The 20,723-nt window shown below is 39.7% G+C and overlaps 1 protein-coding gene across 10 annotated transcripts in view; it reads left to right on the forward strand.

The window, feature by feature from the left end:
* Positions 1-20,723, forward strand: part of PKHD1 (PKHD1 ciliary IPT domain containing fibrocystin/polyductin) — a 416,955-nt gene that overhangs the window by 175,815 nt on the left and 220,417 nt on the right. For all 10 annotated transcript variants that reach the window (XR_006532025.2, XM_044776842.2, XM_044776843.2 and 7 more), the window contains 3 exons: positions 8,888-9,000; positions 10,314-10,419; positions 15,315-15,449. Coding sequence is in view for 9 of the 10 variants with exons in the window: in XM_044776842.2 (XP_044632777.2) it covers positions 8,888-9,000; positions 10,314-10,419; positions 15,315-15,449 (354 nt within the window). In the remaining variant the exon portion in view is untranslated. The remainder of the gene's footprint in view (positions 1-8,887; positions 9,001-10,313; positions 10,420-15,314; positions 15,450-20,723) is intronic.

Here is a 20,723-nt window from a genome sequence, read left to right on the forward strand (position 1 = left end):
CGGTTCCAATAATAATTCTTTGTTAAATCTTCACGATCTTACTATATTGATGCGGTCATATTGCTGCCCTTTAAGAGTGCTCAGAACTGGGGTCAGCAAAGTCATGAGGTCCCTGAGATCTTGTCAGATTCCAGGATGAATGAACTACACTCTGACGGCCTTGATGTTTTATCCTGCCATTTAGTACAACTTAACATTACTTTTTCTTGGTAAATTTCTCTCTAAACAACTTAAAAATTTATTTTTTCTGGTAGTTTTCCTAACCATAGACCCATGAATGAGGAATTGCATCAGAGTAGTGCGAAGGTCATTCGGTTTCCCCCTTTTCAATGATTTTATCCCCTGGATCATCTGCGAAAGGGTTAAGGGCTGCGCTCTTCCGGGACACTCCTGTGAGCGTCTACTGTGTTATGGCAATTATGCCAAGTTTCTGAGAAACTGAGAGAATGAGCTTCCCCGTCTCCCTCGGATCGTCTGTTTTTAATTACTTTCAGCTGAATAACCCCTAATAAAAGTCATGGTTATCTCCTCGACCCTCTTCCAGACTCGTAATTGTGTTTATTCCAAGCAGAGCACTTACACACCATTTTAGGTGCCTAATGGGGGCAGCTAATATGCCAGTAAGGAAAGGAGGCAGACCTGCGAGGACGGAAGGAGACCAAACTCTAGACCCAGAGCCAAAAGAGCAGCATTTAACTTGGTGACTCCAGGGCTTGTTGCATAGCTACAACAGCAAGCTTTGGGGCCTAAAGAACTATGTTTTGCGTACTTTCGTGGGTAGCATGATCTTGACTACGTTGAAATAGCCAGAGGAAAGTAGACCCTCAGGCTTGCCCAACTCAGCTTCCTACCTGTGGCTGGAATGTATCTCCATCCCACTTTGAATGCCAGGGGTGCTGTCTCTCTGATTGCTTCACTGGGTGGCACATTGTCTCCTGGGCAAGTGTCCTGGCCACCAGTCAACTGGAAGAAGAGCTGAACTGGCTATAGGTGCAGAGCACCAGAGGCCATCTGAAAAGCTGACATAGGTCACCCGCGCCTTTGCAGCCAGACCTGTAGAACAATACTGTCAGCGAGGGAAAAGCTGAGTTCAAAACAAGCTGTTGTTCCCCGCTGGATGCCTTGCCTTGCCATTCACTTACTTTCTTCCTTGTATAACCATTTTACAAACTGAAAAACAAATACAATGCATGTGTTTTGAGAATGAGGTTTTAGTTTAAGTTGGTAATCCAGATTCATTAAATATGTTCATTAGATATATTCCTGACATTTTCATTTTCGATGACCTTAAAATTCTGTGGTTCTCTTTTCATTAGCTTCTTAGCTTTTAGCCCCTAACATAGTGTCTGAAACATAGTAGTTGCTCAAAAAAATTAATTGAACACAATGAATGAATGAATGTAGGTTTAATTCTATCCAAAGAATGAGGGGAAGAAAGAGAAAAGTAAAGCATAGATTCCAAGACCCCACAATCACTTTGATGATGGGAAAATAAGATATTTAGTCTGTGGCTGCATTTAGATCCCACGGGACTCATCTCTCAGTGTTCAGTCTTGCATGGTTCACTCCACTTTTCAGCTGTGCCACTGGTGTTCTGCTCTGCTGTTTCTTTTGTATTCTATTGTCTGGAATGTGCCACAACTAAGGACCTGGGTGATAACTGGGCCTGTGTGGCAAACCTAAAAATTATGAACTTCTCTTGACCCCCAGGGCCAATGAAGGTCATTTCAGTCACTGGGTGAACAGCAAGTCAGTGTTTATTAAACGTGTCCTATGTGGATGATACACCGAGTGCTTTGAAAAATGTATTTTAGAAATACACCATTGTTCCAAAGGGATCATAAGGAGGCTACGACAACGATGATGTGTGGGGAGTGTGTGTGTGTGTGTGTGTGACAGAAAGAGCTGTGGTGTACAACCCTGCCCTCTTCCAGGGTGGTCCTGATGTTGGAGAGACAGACATTCCTTTACTCTGCGGAAGTGTTTCATGGCTGGTGGCTTCTACATCCTGCTGTGTGAGTGGTTCAGAGTCACACTGCCCCCTAAGGGAATGCACGCAAGACTTGTGTGTGCTCAGTTTTTGTGACTTTTCTCCTGACTCGCTTTTCAGTTTTCTTGCAGTCTGGCAAAGTAGTTTTTAAAAGTCCCTGCATTAGTGTGATTAATTAGCATTTTTTCACTTTTGTTTTCTTAAACTTGTTAATTGTGAAATAATTTTAGACTCAGAAGAAGTTGCAAAAATGTAGCAGAGAGTTCCCGTGTGCCCTCCTCCCCACATCCCCTGCAGCAGCGTAACCACAGCCATCACCACAGAGCAATAGCAAAACCAGGAAATTGATGTGGGGACAAAACTAACTCGACTAAAGCCCGTATTAGACTAGAAGAAGGTGACCTAATCCTGGTGGCTGGCAATCAACCCTGAAGCCTAAGCCTCTCTCCCACAAACGTGGTCTCCCTTTTTGACCTTCGTATCTCTGGTGTGGCAGACGGAGGGGGAGAAATGCAGTTGATCCTTAAGTCTCGGCAGTGATTTGTGGTTATGTCTTATTCCCAGATTGCCCTGACGCAGAGCCTGGGACCGAATGCTCTGTCCCAGCACAGGGAATTCACCTTGGTTTCCAGTCAGCCATCTTTATAGTTTACTCACTATCAACCATGTGTGGTACGAGGGCACTTCCAGTGTGAGATTCTTCTTTTAATTTTCACAGCCATGAGTGGTCTGCCTGCCTCCCTGCCCAGGCTGCAGCTCAGCCAAGTCCAGAGCAGTTTCTCAAAGAAGCAAAGCCTGAGCTTTGTGCCTTCTTGCTGGTGAGGACTCAAGCGTGATATTCCTGTTTAAGGAACTTGTGGAATTCCTTTGTATATTCCTTAGATAGGCCTTTCCATGCTTTCCAAATACGTGTTGGTGATGGCTCTTCCGTGCAGCACCAGCAGCATTTAGAGCACTCCATTTCCAGGTTGTCTTCCCCCGGCCCTTAGCATCTGACTCTCTGACTCCTTTGTGGGGATTCCTTGTTATCTGTTCAGAGGCTTCAGCTTTCCAGTAGACATAACCTGCGTCAACCTCAGGCTGGAAAGTGTTTGTGTCCCATGTTTATGTAGACACTGGAAATTTCCTATGACCAGACTCCTGTTTAGGATAGTCTGCAGAAAAACCCCAAAGACGAACCCTTTGGAAACATCCATTTAATTTGAGGGGAATTTGTTCTGGTTTGTTAATCAATTTTGTAAGGAATTCTGTGTTTAAAGGCCAATTTCAGTTCTTTAGCTCTCCCGACTCAATAGCTAATGTATATTTAAGAGCTGCCTGAAGGGTTAACTCACTTTTTCTAGTGACTACAGATGCACACCTCAAGGAGCTGGCTTACTTGGGCAGTTAATTTCTCTCTGGAATGTCTCTTGCTTGAATGTCCATAATACATTGACTTCCGCAAAGAATTGATTTCCACACAAAATTCCCTGCTTGCCTTAAATCCTTCCCCACAAGCCGCCGGCTGCCTGCATAAATATGTGGTTTTTCCTCATGAATCATTTGTAGCATACCCAATTGGAATGGAGAGTAAAACGGGCTGGGAAGTAATGTGATCTGACTGTCCAAGTGCTTCTTTTATAAGAAAAGTGAGCCTTCTCGGCTACCAGAAGACCAAAGTTGCACTCTCCTGCCCCATGATAAATGCACCTGGAAAGCGTTTCTACCTGATCACAGAGATGCTCCGTAAAATACTAATGACACTAGGGCAGACGATTCGACAAATCAATTCATTTGCTCAAAATACATGCTCTCTGCATACCTGTCTGGCAAAGGTGATGAATAAGGATGTAGCCCTTGGAATAAATCCTTGAACTATTTGAATCTTTCCCCTCCTGGTAGAGTCTTGGTAATGAACTAGCATTTCATTGGTGGTGAAATAGAATGTATGTCCAAGAGAGATGATCACTTCTAGCCTTGAGCGCATCTTTCTTGTTGTCTGTAAACTTGCAGAAAAGTTGGGTGGTTAAGAAACCCTGTTCCCTAACCCTCAGTTCTTAGATACTCATGGATCACAGGTGTGGTCGAGACACAGCCAATCAGCGCAGGCTATGTGGAAGGTGGAGCCTCACATGTGCTTCCCTGAGGAAGGTTCGAGTTGCATAATCATAACTGAGAATCAATAGCCATGTGCTTCCTTGTGTTTCTATGGGGGCTGAAGAGATATCTTGGTCACTTGTATCTGCCAACCCAGAGACACTGATTCTTCCTGAAGCTGAGAATCATAAGTGCATGTCCTGTTTCCTAGCATGAGGGAAGAATTGAGATTACTGATTTATTGCTAATAATTATACTTTTGGGGAATGCCTAATACCAGATTTGATCATTTAAAAAGATATAAGTACCCTCCTAGTAAAGACGGTTAAAGTATTGTTATTGTAATGAACCATGTTTTTATATTTAGGTGAGTCTCTCCATCAAACTTTGGAGATGGAATACCAGAAAATGGGTATGGGTTACTTCAACAATTCATAGCCCAGACTTTAGACCAGAGTTTCTTGACTATGGCAGTATTAACATTTGGAGCCATTTAATTCTTCGTCATGAGAGGCTGTCCTCTGTATAGTAGCATCCCTGGTCTCTACCCACTTAATGCCAGTAACACCTCCTTGCCCCCAAGTTGTGACAACCAAAAATGTCTGCAGAGATTTCCAAATGCTCCCTGGGGAACAAAATCATCCCTGATTGACAACCATGGCTCTAGACTATACCACCCCAAGATCAGTGGAGTCTTAGAAATGGCCCAGGTTCCCTGAAGTCACGTTACCATCTTGAACAATAATTCAACTTCATATTCAATGATGTCCCAAAGTCACTTTTGCTGAACACCATGTGGTAGGTAAGAGATGTGATTAGACTTTTATATGGCCTCAGGACATTGGAGAAATGCTCAGAATCCAAAATAATGAAGTGCAGTAGAAAATGGGCCACTAGTCCACAAAGAAAGAAAATGTTCTATAACTGAGTGGAAAAGGAGGAGTGGATGGATAATTACAAATACTCAGGATGAGAGAGCCTTCGGAGCCACAGTGAATAACAGGCTAAAGTTAAAGAAACAGCACCTGGGATTGTGTCAGCTGTATTAGCTCCCCCAACCAGGTCCTTGCTGCTGCATGCTGGCCGGGCTTCTAGTCTCAGGGTAAACTCTGGCCCTCACTCATACTTCTCCAAAAGGCCTCCAGGGACTGGGGCATTGGGACATGGGTTCCTCCTCTCACATGAGGTGGGACTTGAGTCTTGTTGGTTTTAAAAGAACCTATTTCAGTTTTTCTTCCATATTGACTTTACTTGGTTCTGCATGCGTTTGTGTGTGTGTGTATGTGCGTGCATGTGTGTTTCAAGTGGAACGTGTGGCACACCCGGAGAGAAATAGGCTCTTTAAAGTCCCCTTCCATAGGGAAGATGGCTGTGTTATGATGCCAGTGGGTCCCCCAGGTTCAGAGAGCTACCTTTAATACCTAAAGTACTTTCATTTAGGAATTAAAGTCAATAAAATATTAGTCTACAATGACTGAAACTATGGGATGAAATGAGTTTGCTCAGCCTAAGGATGAATAGGGAAGAGCCACAACCAAAAGGGTCTGACTGGAGTCTTCCCTGTCAACCCCTCCTTACTCAGAAGGCAGGGAAACTCCTTGAGCTGTGTAAAAGGCTGTGAGAAGGGGCTCTGTTCTTGAGCAGGTCAGAACTTCCTCTTTCGCTTCTAACCCTTTCCTGTGTCACATCCCAACATCCATATTCCTCACTGTCTGCACTGATATTAAATAACAGTTTCAGACAATCTCAGTCTTCTGTTGTTGCTCAAGAATCTGATGAAGCCAATCCTCATTAACTTCTTGTCTAAGCCTTGATAACACTCAATCCCTACGACGCTAGAGTTTCAGAACCCTCACCCTCCTTAAATGTACTCTTCAAAATGCCATGTCTTTTCCTGTCTACTTGTGGCAATTGGCCCACCTCCTTGCCCATGTGGCTCTCTGTGCCCTCTAAGCTGAGCGTTCCTCTTTCCATGTGGTAGAGATGGAAGGGATGTTATACTGTCTGGAATTTTGGTGTGAAGAGAACAATTCCTTAGTTAAATCTCACCTGAAAAATGCTCCCCAATATTGAGGAAACATATAGCTATGTAGTAATATCAAACACTACCCCAGTCTTGCCCACCATGTTAGCTGGTGCCTGAAGGGTTAACTGACTTTTATCTAGTGACATATGGATGCACCTCTCAAGGAGCTGGCTTACTTGGATAGTTAATTTCTCTTTGGAATTTCTCTTGCTTGAATGCCCATGATACTTGACTTCCGCAAAGAATGTTGCTCAATAGTTTTGTCCATTACTGGGGAGGCTGTAGCAAATTGTCCTGTTCTTCCCTTGACATGGTGATGTGACTTTGCATTGCATCCTACTGTTTACATTTCTTCAACTGCACCCTATTGTTTGGCATCCTGGTTCTGGGTCTTGCCTTCATTTCTCTGTCCTGAGCTACAATCTCTGACACTTCCAGGCTTGGATGAGATGGAGTTGGCTCTGACAATTATCAACTCTGTGACTTTGAGAAAGTTACTCAACATCTCCAAGCTTCAGTTTCTCTGTCTGTGAAATTATAATAATAATAATAATACACAATGCAGAACTGTGAAAATAAATGGGACTAAAGTCTGGTACCTGGACTGTATTATTATTATTATAAATCTTTGAGTATTATTATTATACTTGGTCAAAACTTAAACAAGATAGGTACTTCTAAGGAAAAGAAAAAAATTCAACATAAATATCACTTGGACTGAATTGGGCAGTCCTTTTGCTGGGGATCTCGTAACAGATTCCTACCCTGATTTTCTAGGTCTCTATCTTCCTTCAGTTTTCAGCAGTGGCTTCCATTTGCACTGGATTCTCAAAGCAGTTCATGGCAAAATCGCTAGGAAATGAATGCTTCCCATTGTCTCTCTCCTCTTTGAACGTCTTCTATGACCCAGCGTTAATACCTCAGTCAGCTCTAGAGTAGAAGTTCTCAAAATGTATCAAAAGATCACCTGCATTGGAAGCACCTGTGGTTCTCAAGAGTGCAGAATACTTCCCCCCACCCCTTCACCATCACCCCAACACCTACTAAATCAGAATATCTTGTGGCAGGGCCTAGAAATTTGTATTTTATATACCCAGGTTAGGGTTGCCAGATAAAATGCAGCATACTTAAGATTTAAATTTAACTGGGCTCCTATGTATTTATTTGCTAAATCTGGCAACCCTCCCCGGGGTGTACACACTAAAGTTTAAGAAACGGTTCTAGCAAGATGTTCACTGCGTAGTTCCTGGGAGCCCTATATAGAGGCAACTGTGGCACTGAAGTGTTGTTTTTTTAGAAAGATACTTTATGCCTTGTTGGGTTGCACGGTGTCACGATCCTCGCTGCTCCCCATTCTCTTTTCTGTGCCCTGATGCCAGTGTTCAGGATGAGCTGTTCTAGTCCCTTAGTGTGTGCTCCCGGGAGACTGATTTACTCACACAGAGGCCACTCTGGCGTTCTTTTTCTCATACCATCTCATCCGTGTCAAACCCCCAGGTGATCAGGGATAAACCATGTGGAAACCTCTGGGCCTCCCTTTATCCCTGTAGCACACGGTTTAGTTAGGCCTGAGGCAGGCTGAGCTGACTATTCCTTGACTTCTAGTCTCTAGGTAGATATGGGCATCTTATCCTTGGACCAGCCTCTCAGGCCCAGAGAGGACAGAGCTGCACAAATATTTAGGAAGTTATCCAGCGGTCTGATCTATTGGCCTTTCATTCTGCTCACTCAAAAGTGGAGCAACCAACATGTCATTTACTGTCCGGAGTTAAGAGGTTGCAAATGCCTGCAGGGACTAGGCTGCTGTCATAAATTACTGAAGCAGGAAGGGTGGGGCCTGTGGCGAAATAATCCATAGTCTAAGAAGGCAGGCCCTTCCTAGCTCCAGCGGATCCATGACTACTCCACAGGAATTTGGGTTCGGTATTTTACAAAAAAGTGGAAGTCTGAATTTTTATATCAAGTCTCCTGATTTTAAAATGTTAGAAACAAAAGTTTTTGTAAAACTTGGGTAGGCCAAGAAAAATACCTCTGTTTACAATATTAGACTCTTCAGGGAGTCAGTTGTCTACTCTGTCTTGAAGTATGTTACATAGTGATGAATAGATGATAGGCACTTCATTGAATTTATAAGGATGATCCCATGGTGTTCAGTGTGATCAGAATTAGAACTCAGAACCCATATGGTCCAATGGAGAATTTATGTTTTATATGAGCATATGAAAGACATTAAATTATTTATATAGTAAAAAGTATAAAGAAATATTAAGGTGATTAAAATGATCCAATTGGGATAAGAGTACATTGAGAAGATTTGAGCTGTATTTGAACTCAGCCACTGTCTCAGAACTAAGGCATGCCTGGTGCAATCACTGGCCATCAGCCCATAGCCAAAACATTGATTTGTTTGAAGGCTTGGAGAGAACACTTTGTGTAGACCTGGCTTCAAGGTACTCCTTGAGAGCCACCGTATATTCTTGCATATACCACAGAGGAGAGCTTGGACCAAATGTCACAAGTAATTTCTCACTGAGGAAGCTTACGATGACACTTTAACATGAGATGCCTGTTAGTGAGGTGGGCAAATTATAGTCCAGATAAGCTACCTGGAGGAAGGGGAATGAGTATATTTTTGATCCCCAGGGGGAAAAATAAAAGGTCAATGAGTTGATAAAAGTATCAAAATGCCTTGAAAGGAAGTGAAAGAAAAAGCAGAATGGGCACAAATAAGAGTCTTTCCAGCAACCTTATTGTATATGGAATAACTGTTATTTAACTGTCCGTAATTTCTCTAGGGGAACAGGGTATGTGCTGCTGGTTATGGCTACTTTTTTCATCTTGTGACCAGCCGAACATCACAAGCTCCACTTCTCTCCTTCACTGGGAATGTTGCACATTCTTGTACAAGGTAACTTTGGGGAAGTTCATCTATATTTTGGGTGTAAAGCTTATGAGTTAGGATTTTTGTGTAGAACACTCACAAATGACTCATAACTTTTGGCAAACAAGTGAGATTTGATGATGTGCCTGGGTAAGCATTTTGGATCATGAAAGTTTGGTGGTGAAGGGAAGGGAAAGGAGAGGGAAGTTACTTGAGAGGGCAGCAGGATAGTGTGCCATCCAGAGGACAGTGCAATAGAGAGAGCAAGGAAACTTCCAAAAAATTGGGAGCAGCTGGTAATGCAGAGCCCCTGAAGGCTGGAGGGCCTGGCCTCAGGAGGCGAGTGGGGAGATGAGCCTGGGAATAGGGGCTCTTCCTTTGTGACTTGCATGCTGTAAGAGGAGAAAGGATTGTTCAAAGTCTTTGTTCTGTAGAGGGTACGGAGCGAGGAGCAAGGGCAGTGGAAACAGGTGGAGTAGGGGATTTGAGGAGATGGGAAAAATACAGACTTCATAGGTCAGTCAGGCCCTGATTCAAATCCTGGCTTTCCTCCTAGTACATTGCTTTTTTTTCTTTTCTTTTTTAAGAGTCAGACCCTTTATTTGTAAATGAGGACAGATGGACATGGAAAGTTTGATGTGAAAATTAGAGATGACTTATGTGATGCACCTAAGAGAACATCTGGAATATAATAGCAACTCAATAATTGATAGCTATAAATAATAATGATAATAATAGTATAGTAATACTGCTATGATGGAAAATGATAAGGAGAGTGGAGTAAGGATTAAGAACGATTGCTGTGCGATGTTGAAGCGCCAGCTGAGGCTGAGATTAGCACATGTCATGAAATTATCATTGCTTTTGAAGTTCTTATCTAGCCACTCTCTGCAGCCCTGGAATGTGAGGGAGGAAGGCACCCAGAATATGGCAATGGTAGGGCATTTTAGGTGGAAGAACAAAAGTTGGAGGGATTGCAGGTGCTGGAATCCACTCTCCGAGCAAGGAGTGAATCTAGAAGGGGGCTGATGGAATAGGGGACCATGTTCTGAAGGGCTAGATGAAGGTATCCAGACTCCTAGGTGGGGGGTCAGCCCAAGTGGGGCTGATAGAACAGAATAGGATCATGGCGGTCTTCATCTTGTTGAGATCCAGGAGCAGGTCACAGAGGATGACAGAATGGAAATGCTGAGGGACAGGAAGTGACAGAGACAAGGGTCACAGCTCTCATCTCTCCTCTACCTTATCCATTACCTTTATTTTGTATTTTCCAACAAGAAAAAGTGGGATGTTTGAAACATAGAAACTGGGTAAATTTCACTTTCTGCTTTGTTTTCTAGGTATGGTCTCTTTGTATACCCTAAGTTTCAGCCCCCTTGGGATGATGGTACTGGCCCCACCCTAATCCAGAACTTCATGGTTTGGGGAGGTGCAGGTGGTGCTCAGGTAAGTTTCTTTAGTGTTTTAATTAAAACCATCATTTATTTTTTTCTTGGTGATTTATTATGCATCTCTATTTAAAGGGGGATGACATGCCGAGGGAAGGGGAGAATTTAAATGTTACTACTGTTTTAAGGAGCCAACAGCATCAGAGGTGTGAGTGGAATAGCTGTTGAACAAATTCCTAGGCAGTAGCCAGGATTAGTTCATTTCCTCTAGGGTGAGTTTTCAGCTGCTCTAATAGAGAACAGAATCATAGAGATTTACAGCCAGGAGAGATTGTAGAGGTCATCCACTCCTCCTCTCCCATGCTTATTTAGAGAGAAAATATTAAGGCTCGGACAGTAAAGGGACTTGCCAAAGGTCACACAGTTAATTAGTAGCACAACCAAGTGTAGAATACAGACTCCAAATGTTGTGCATTTGATATCTGAATATCCTGAATAATACATGCTTCAGTCTTAAGAAAAAGTCCTGTTCATCATTGGAACAAAAATTCCAGCTCAAGATGCCATTCTCACCTCTAGCAATGAGCTGAATTTTCTTCTATTTTTCTTCAAAAGAAAAGAAAGTGCATGTTCAATCATTTACTTTTTATTGTCGCAAAGATTTTCTTATTAGGAAGCTTTGCATGCTCACTGTTAACAGCAACATGTAAAAACCATCCAGGATCACTTTTTGGGCTACACAGAGAAAGTTACATATACTTGGTCTCTGGCACTTGGAAATCTGGAGCCTAAGATACATTGATAAAGAAATATGTTTACAGGGCATTTAACAAATAGAATGAAAACATATAATTAAGTCTCAATAAAAAAAGTCAGACATGGGACTGGCCCAGTGGCACAGTGGTTAAGTTCATGTGCTCTGCTTTGGTGACCCAGGGTTCACAAGTTTAGATCCTGGGCGCAGACCTAGCACTGCTCATCGAGGCTTGCTGTGGTGGTGTCCCACATAAAACAGAGGAAGATTGGCACAGATGTTAGCTCAGCAATGGCCTTCCTCAAGCAAAAAGAGGAGGATTGGCAACAGATGTTAATTCAAGGCCAATTTTCCTCACAGACACACACACAAAAGACATTTATTTGATATATGCAACAAGAGGAAGACAATTGTGAATGGGGAAAACCCCAAAATATATAATTAGTTTAGCTAACAGAAAGAATCCTAATTGTATTTAGTATTTGTTCTCATTTAACTTTATAAAGTACTTTGTTTCCCATAAGCACTATGAATATAGGATGACAAATCCAGTAAGAAAGTTTATTGAGTGCCCATGTATGCAGAGAAGCAGTTCATGCCTTGCAGAGGCTTAAACTCTGTCTCCAAGCTCTAGAATAGCCTTGTTCTAGAGAAAATAAACTAATAAAACAAAAATATCAAAAGGTGATTGTTAGTCATTTTCTCAGGTTCTGCAATCAGAAGTGCTAAGCCCATAAAGAAAAACATAGATCCTTAAAGACTGACTGAACTCTTGTGCATTCAAATTTAATCAATCAAAAAGTTCAAATAATGAGAATGCTTTGGGAACTTCACTTTTATGAGGAGAGTAATTAACATGGTAACAGGGAATTTAAAAAGTGACTCCTCCCAAAACAATCCTGAAAAAGAAGAATAAAGTAAGAGAACTTACACTTCCTTATTTCAAAATGTCCTACAAGGCAATAGTAATCAAGATAGTGTGATACAGTCATGAGGATGGACAAATAGATCAATGGAGTAGAATTGAGAGTCCAGAAATAAACCCATACATCTATGGTCAACTGATTTTTGACAAGGATGCCAGGACTATGCAGTGGTGTTGGCACAACTGGATAACAACGTGCAAAAGGATGAAGTTTGATCCTTGCCTCATCCTGTTTACAAAATTTGACTCAAAATGGATCAAAAGCCTAAATGTTAGAGAAAAAATTATAAAACACTTAGAAGAAAACAAAGAGGCAAATCTTCATGACCTTGGATTTAGCAATAGACCTTAGATATGACACCAAAAGAACAAGCAACAAAAGAAAAACAGATGTTAGACTTTATCAAAATTAAAAGTTTTAATGTTTCAAAGGATCCAATCAAGAAAGTGAAAACACAACCTACCGAATAGGAGACAATATTTGCAAATCATATATCTGATAAGGGGCTTCTATCTAGGATGTATAAAGAACTCTCACAACTCAACAATTAAAAGACAAATAATGCAATTTGAAAAATGAGTAAAAGATCTGAATAGATGTTTCTCCAAAGAAGATACACAAATGGTTAATAAGCATTTGAAAAGATATTCAACATAATTAGTTATTAGAGAAATGTAAATCAAGGCCACAGTGAGATATTGCTTCACACCCACGAGGATGGCTAGAATCAAAATGATAGCAAGTGTTGATTGGCAAAGATGTGGAGAAATTGGAGCTCTCATACACTGCTGGAAGGAATTTAAAATAGTCTCGTTGCTTCAGAAAACAGTCTAAGAGTTCCTCAAATGATTAAGCATAAAGATACCATGTTATTCATCCGTTCTACTCCTAGGTATATATCCAAGAGAAATAAAAACAAATATCTACATAAAAACTTGTACACAAATATTTATAGCAGCATTATTCATAATACCTAAAAGGTAGAAACAACCCCCAAATTCACCAATGGATGAATGTTTAAATATAGTGTGGTATATCAATACAATGGAATATTATTCAGCCATAAAAAGCAATGAAGTACTGATCCATGCTACAACACGGATGAACCTTGAAAACATTATGCTAAGTGAAAGAAACCAGTCACAAAATACCACATACTATATGATTCCACTCATGTGAAAGTCCAGAATAGAGAGATCTATGGAAATGGAGAGAAGATTAATGGTTACTTGGGGCTAAATGATATGGGGTTTCTTCTTGAAGTGAAAACGTTCTAATATTGTCTGTGGTGATGGTTGCACATATCTATGAATATACTAAAACCTTTCAACTGTAAACTTTAAATGGGTGAATTGTATAGTATGTGAATTATATCTTAATAAAGCTGGTAAAAAAAATCCCAAACTAACCTCCAATGTATATAGCCATGTAAATTCTCTAATATTCCCAATTCCTATCTGTGTGACTTTGGGCAAATATCCTAATTTTTCCTATGTTGTTTGTAAAATGGAAATAGTGATAGTACCTGAAGGTCAGTTTGTTTTGATAGTTAAATAAATGCCTACATGTGAGCTGCCCAGAAGGGTGCCTGGACCTTCGTGGATGTACCATAATAGCTGTTATTATTGTCATTGTTAGTAAACAGGATGGGGGGTGATAAACTGATGTTGATAATAAAGTCTCTGGAAACTGTAACACTTGAGAAGTGCCTTCTGCATCATCAAAAAGTACATTGTGTTTACATTTCATAAACTTTCGTTATTAGATATATCTGACTGAATTCTGGTCATTAGACATGAGTGTCATGTATATAGACCCTTGAACAGAATATTCCATTAGTTAGAATTCCTATTGTGTATAAACACAAATGTATCTCTATTTGATGATGTTGATGGCTAATATTTTTGGATATTTTCTCATTTAATCATCTTAATAACATTTGGACGAGGTACATCATTATTATCTTCCTTCTGTAGATGAGAAAACTCTCTGGGTAGGGGGTAAAATACTTGCCAAAGTCACACAGCTAAGAATTGCTGGATTCAACTCAGACAATCTGATCCTTTTATACGTGTGTTATAAGAGTTGAGGAAAATACCCTCTCCTCACTAGATCTCATAAATGCAGAGCGTTCTTTTAGAGGACAGAGGGAGAGATATGAGCACATTATGAAAACTCTATTCACACTACAAATAGGTGCTTTTTGCTATTGTGTCAGTTTCCTTTTAAAATTACCAGGTTCCCTAGCTAAAGCTAGGTGTTAGCTGTTTTTGAATATATTTGCTGGAACTTGTGCTGATGCCTGTAATTAGGTAACAACTGTTGTCAAATTATCAGTTCAGATCATACCTATTTTATTTAAATAAACCTTTGTGTCTCAAAAGATCTATCATTTTATAAAAGCTGTCCGTGCGTACACAATAGGAAATGCAAGGTGTTACTCAATTCTTGAAAATTCAAGCACAAAGACTGATTGACAGGGAAGCATGATACTGTGATAAGTCAAGGCTACCATGGCCTTAATTAATAGGAAGCTTCTGCTTTAAGACATGAATGTAAACATGATCCTACTTAGTGAATAAAGGGTTGACTGTCTTATGTTAATTACTAGTCCTGACCTCCACCCTGATTTTAAAGATGATTGAAACGAGACCTAGGTGAAATTAAGTGCCTGGCCCCAGATCACATAGTTAGTGAATATCAATGCTAGGTAAAAACCAAAGGCTCTGTCCCCCACACTGGTGAGGTGCTTCCAACTCTAACAAGCTGATTTCGTTAACATTTGATCCCTGTTTGGGCCCACTTACCAAGTTGTCACAAATATTTATGCACATAACACATATTCTGGGTCTGTAGTCATGCTAAATGACTGGCTTATTTCATATTTACAATTTTCTGACAATGTTAGTTAACATACTACACTGAGGAAAATGTTAAGTACTGGAGTTTTTGGATGCTCTTTCTCCACCAATTTCGTGTGACTTGGCAACTGCAAATTTATTTTAGATGTGTGAAAAATTCACGTTGACCTTTTTAATGTATCCATTATCATGAGCAGAAATGAAAAGTACAGAGGGGATGTTACCAAAGGGGACTAGTTAGTGCTGACTTCATGGCAACTTTGGGATGTCTGCATAGATACTGATGGACAAAAGCTGCTTAAATATGGGATAGCATTCGTATTTATACTTAACCAATAATTAAAGAAGCTACAGGTCTGCAAGAAAAACCAAGCCTCAGACCTTTGCCATAACATATGCCATTATTTTATAGATTTTTAGAAGTAGCAATCTTCTCCTGAAAAACTTCCAGATTTATTCATGCCGAGATTTTGGAATTGACATCTTGGAAAGTGATGCAAATACTTCAGTTACTGACAGCTTATTACTTGGTCATTTTGCCCACAAGGTAAGTGCCTTGGTGTGGTTGTTTCAGGCTGTCCATCAAAACAGAATCATATGTGCTGGACTCCCTGGTGATCCAGGATATGTAATTTTAACAGCATTCTTTAGTGAATCTTGTATTTAATTGGTAAAAGTTGGAGGAGCTTTTTATTTGTAACAGTGGTGATATTTATAATAAAATTCAAATATACACAAAGTTTCAATGTTATGAGTCCATATAAGTCAAAGTCATGAGTAGCTTGCAGTATTCTTCTCTGGTTGCAATTTCACATTATTATCCATACCAATTCAATAATAGACCTAATAATTTTAGGTATTTACTCGAACCTCCCAAGGATTGTGAAATAGCACAATTCCATGCTGTCTCTCTGCCTTGTGGTTTTCCAAGTTTCTACATCGACATTTTGTTCATAGGGTTCTTACTCCATTTAGGGTACCACCCCTCCCTGCAAAAAGGTAATATAAATTTACATTGTTTGCTATAGTATACTAGGGTTTCTTAGGTGATTCTCTAGTGCTTGCCAAAGTGTGGCTTTCTACACGATAAACATCAGACTATGGAGGACTTCTCTGCCACGACATGACCAGGGTACCAGATCGTAGACAAGGCAAAGAGGACTTCCCAGATGAGAAGTGCTAGTTCTCCTTGAGGGCAGTCCACAGCTACCAGTGGTCTCAGTAGACTTCAGACCTATAATGGGTCTTCTAAGTTCTTGTTTTTAAAAGAGCTACATGCGTATTAGTATCATGTTGTCATAACAATCATAGATGGAAGAGACCCACAGTACTTCTAGGAACCAAGGAAAGAGCAGTCTCTTTGGTTAGTTCCTGAATGCCCTGACCAATTGAAATTTAAACAATTATTGGCTTTTCTACTTCCCTTGAGATCATTTCATAGCTATAGATATAAATATTGAAATTAAAAATCATTGTCTTAGTAAGCTGCATTTTCTTATGTTGAATTCTCAAACTTAGTTGAATCTCTTTTGAATCATCCTTTTCAGGAGGAAAATACTTGCCAGATTTTCCTGTTCTCTACAAGGATTACCACTTTGTGAGATGATTCTTCCTTTAGACTGAATAGTTTTTAAGAGGATGGGACCCAGATTTAGAGTCTGTGATACTGGTAGATCCAAGGCCCTGAAATTTCTCAGAAATAACCTTAGAGAAGATGCTAAAAACAAAATGCCCATCAAGCCGAGTAACTAACTGTCCTGGTAAATTAATGTCACAACATCTTAATTGATGCTAAATAGACATCATAATTAACAGGAGAGTGACATAAATTAAGATATAAATTATAACAAAAGAGTGCTTTTCATGAGATAATAAAAGATAATCATACCCTGGGCTGGGACTTACCAGGAATGCAATGCGTCTGAGGGTCCCTCAGCCTCTTAATAAGTAAGTACAGGACAAATGTCCGTGGGTGGAAAGTGTCTGTTTGTTCTAGGAGACATCTAGATCCTGCTTAGGCATCCTAATCATAAAACTGTGCAGTTTTAGAGCTAAATATTACCTAAGAGTTGATAGTTAGAATGCCTGAATTTACAGGTAAGTAAGTGGAGGTTTTGGGAAGTCAAATGATAGCCCATGATCCGTGCCGGTATTGTGGAGTCTGGGCCTCCTGGACATCCTCCCACTCCTGGTCAAACGCTCTTAATTACACATGGAAAAGAGCTTTGGCAATGAGCCGACTCCAGTAATAATGCCGACTCTGGTATTCCCTGAAGTGTTTTCCATGGAAGGCTAGCCCCCAGAGAGCGTCTAGGAGAGGAAGATTCTTTGGTTAATTACATTTAAGTGATGCTGTTTATCATACCTCCCAAACCCTGAAATCTGCATTGCATATCAGCACCTGAAAGGCTCTGGGAAATCGAGGGTTGAAATACCTGAAAAATATCTCTGAATCTTTATTTAACACAATATTTCTCAGATTTACTTGGGAACCACTTCATTGCCATATGAAATTGTGTGTCAGTTGTTAGAAAAAAAAGGATGCCTGACCTCTCTGTGGTTGTGGAGCTCTGATTTTAGCCTCTATCTTTTGAGCCTGCTAGTCCTTTATGAATTAAGATTTTCAGCAAATTTGACCTATCCGTTCTTAGACCTTCCACCCACATATAATTGGTGGCACACAATTATCAGTGAATCATATCTTGAAACAAACAGTAATTTCTGGAAGAACTTTTTGTTAGAAGGGATTTTTTTTTCTCCTTTCAGCATACTTGTGTATGTTGCTACTCTCACACTCAACATTACCTTTATGTTGAAATGGATAGAATAATTTTCAGTGAGGATGGCATTAATATGCAAAAAAAGGAGGTGCCCTATACGATCACTATACATCCTAGTTTGGTTGTGTTGTTTGTTTTCACTCCTTGTCCTCAAATTCTGTCTAAACAACATCCCCTTTCACACTCTCAAAATGCCTTTACTTGGGTGTAGATTATGGTCACTCTACTTTGGAAGTATCTGTAGGATGGTTGTCTTTTTGTTGTTATAATTAATTTGAGCAGATGATATGACTTTAAAAAATATCTTACTCAGACAGACCCTGATGGGGTTGCTTCGTTCTTCCTCCTATTTCTCCAAGGGCTACTTCCCATTTTCACTTGTGGATTTGTCTTCCTCCATTTAGACCTTTCGTCTTTGGGGTTTCTAAATCCTGTTGTAGAGTGCCTTCTCTTCTCAATATGCTTGCTCTCCCTGGGAGAAATCTCATTTTCTCTAGTGGTTTCAATTACCATCCACATGCTGATGTCTCCCATATATTTGCATTTATTTCTACCATTTTATTTTGTGTTTTCAGTTTGCAATCAGTTTTCTTTGTTTCTTTTTTTCTACTTTCCAAACGTGATTTGTCTTGCATTGAACAGTATCTTTTTTACATTTACTCATTTGAAAGTTATTCATTCTTTTATGATTATTTTAGTTATTGCACTGAAATTTTTAACGTCTGCTTGTCTTAAGGAAATCTGAATTACGTCAGCACTATTAAACTTTACCTGAGCGATGCAAGGACCTTAGACTCCTTTCATTTTTTTCTTCACCCTCCCATGTTGTATGTTATTTTTCTCTAGTATTTATTCCAGTTTTTAAAATAAGTGTTTCATGGAAATATAACGTTTTGGAGGAAAGTGCACAAATCACAAATGAAGAGCTCAATGGATTTTTATAAAGCAAAAGGCGTGTCCCTACCACCTAGATCAAGAAATAGAAGATTACCAACTCCTCTGAAGCCCCTTCATGCCTCCTCCCACTCAACTTCAACCTCCAGCTCTCCAGCCAAAGGGGAACAATTAGTTAGATTTCTATCAACATAGATCAATTTCAAATCTGTTTTTGAACTTTATATAAATGGAATTATAGAGCATGTAACTCTTCCATGCTTGGCTTCTTTGGCACAACATTATGTCCATAGGATTCATCCATGTTTTTATATGTTGCAATAATTTATTCTTTCAATCATTATGTAATATTCCATTTTATGACTGTACCACAGTTTTTTAGAACTATGTTGCTATTGATGGACATTTGATCATTTCCAGTCTTGGGTTATTACAAATACTAATATTATGAACATTCTTCTATATGTCTCTTGGTGTTCATGTGCATGCATTTCTGTCGAATGTATGCCAAGTTGTAAAATTGCTGGTTCAGAGGATATCGCTTTAGCTTTAGTGGATAATGCCAAACAACAAGCCCAAACGTATACACTTGAACCCACAGTGTGGGAGAAGGGTTTCACAGCTACATCCTGGAATTCCTTTTGACCAACATCCTAGAGATTTCCTTCATGTCTCCCTAGGTTGGAATTCATTCTCCTGATTGCCACATCTTCTTCCTTTCTGATTTAACTCCTCTTTTTATTAGACCAAAGCCTATAGTAACTTTCTTACCAAAGCGGGGGTCTGTGGAGGTAAAGATTTTGAGCCAAAAATGGAGGCTCCTTTATTGATAGGTTTTTGGTTATAGAATACCAGGTCGGAGTTCATTTTACCTTGACGTTTTTCAGTTGTCAAGTTGTCCATTGTCTTCTAGCTTCTAGTCTTGAGATTGGATAATTTTAAGATACTCTGATTCTAGGTCTTCTATAGATAATCTTTTAGTTTTCCCCCTTTGGAAGTTTTTAGGATCTTGTCCTTGTCCCTGGTGTTTTACAATTTTAATATGAGATACTTTGGTGTGGCTTTTTGTTGTAACCGCTGTGTTAGGCAGTGGGTGGGTCTTTTCAGGCTGGAAAATCGTATCCTTCCCTTCTGGGAAGTTTTCTTCAGTTATTTCTTTGATAATTTGCTCCTCTATATATTCCTTCTCTTCTTTTTTGGAACTATTATTTGGATATTGGACCCCCTGGATTGCTTTTCTAAACTTCTTAATTTTCTTTCTGATTTTCCAACTGTCTTTTTATTCTACTTTCTAGGATGTTTTCCTGCTTTTTTCTATTGAATTTGTTATTTTGGCTCTCCTGTTTTCATTCTCTTTTCTTTTCTGAAAAATCCCTTTTTAGGCTTCTTCTCCTTGTTTCATGGAAATAGTATATTTATTTCTTTGAGGTTATTAATGGTAATGTTTAAGTATTCTTATGATTCCTATGCTGGCTTTGCTGCACCGGGTTTCTTTTCTTCTGTTTGTTTCTTTTATTATCGTCTTTCAAGCTAGTGATGCCTGACAAATTTCGGGTGATCTTCAGATATACAATTATTTTTAACAGTGGCACCGTGAGGCACTAACAACTTAATCAGATAAAGTTTGTTGAAGAGATTTTGTGGAAAATCCTGGAATCAGTTTTTGTTTCTTTTTAGACTTTTTAATACTTATTGTTTATAATAATATAAGTAAAACTGACATTTTTGATGTACAGTTCTATGAATTTTAACATATGCATAGATTTATGTATCTACTACCACTACAATCAAGATACAGAACAGTTGCAACAACCCAGAACTCCCCCGGGCTCCATCCTTGCAGCCTCATCCCCCTCTCCTGTATAACCCCTGGAGATCACTAATCTATTCTCAGTCACTGTAGTCTTGTCTTTTCAACAATCATATAAATGGAATCAGATAGTATGTAACCCTTTGAGACTGGGGTCTTTCAATCCCAAATGTCTTTGGGATTCATCTAACTTGTTGCAAGAAGCAATATTCTATTCCTTATTATTGTTGGGTAGTCTTCCACTATAAGGATGTACTACAGTTTGTTTATCCATTCACTCGTTGAAGGACATTTGAGTTGTTCCCAGATTTGGTGACTGCAAATGGAACTGTTATAA

Source organism: Equus asinus, chromosome 8, assembly GCF_041296235.1.
Source record: "Equus asinus isolate D_3611 breed Donkey chromosome 8, EquAss-T2T_v2, whole genome shotgun sequence".
Taxonomy (NCBI): domain Eukaryota; kingdom Metazoa; phylum Chordata; class Mammalia; order Perissodactyla; family Equidae; genus Equus; species Equus asinus.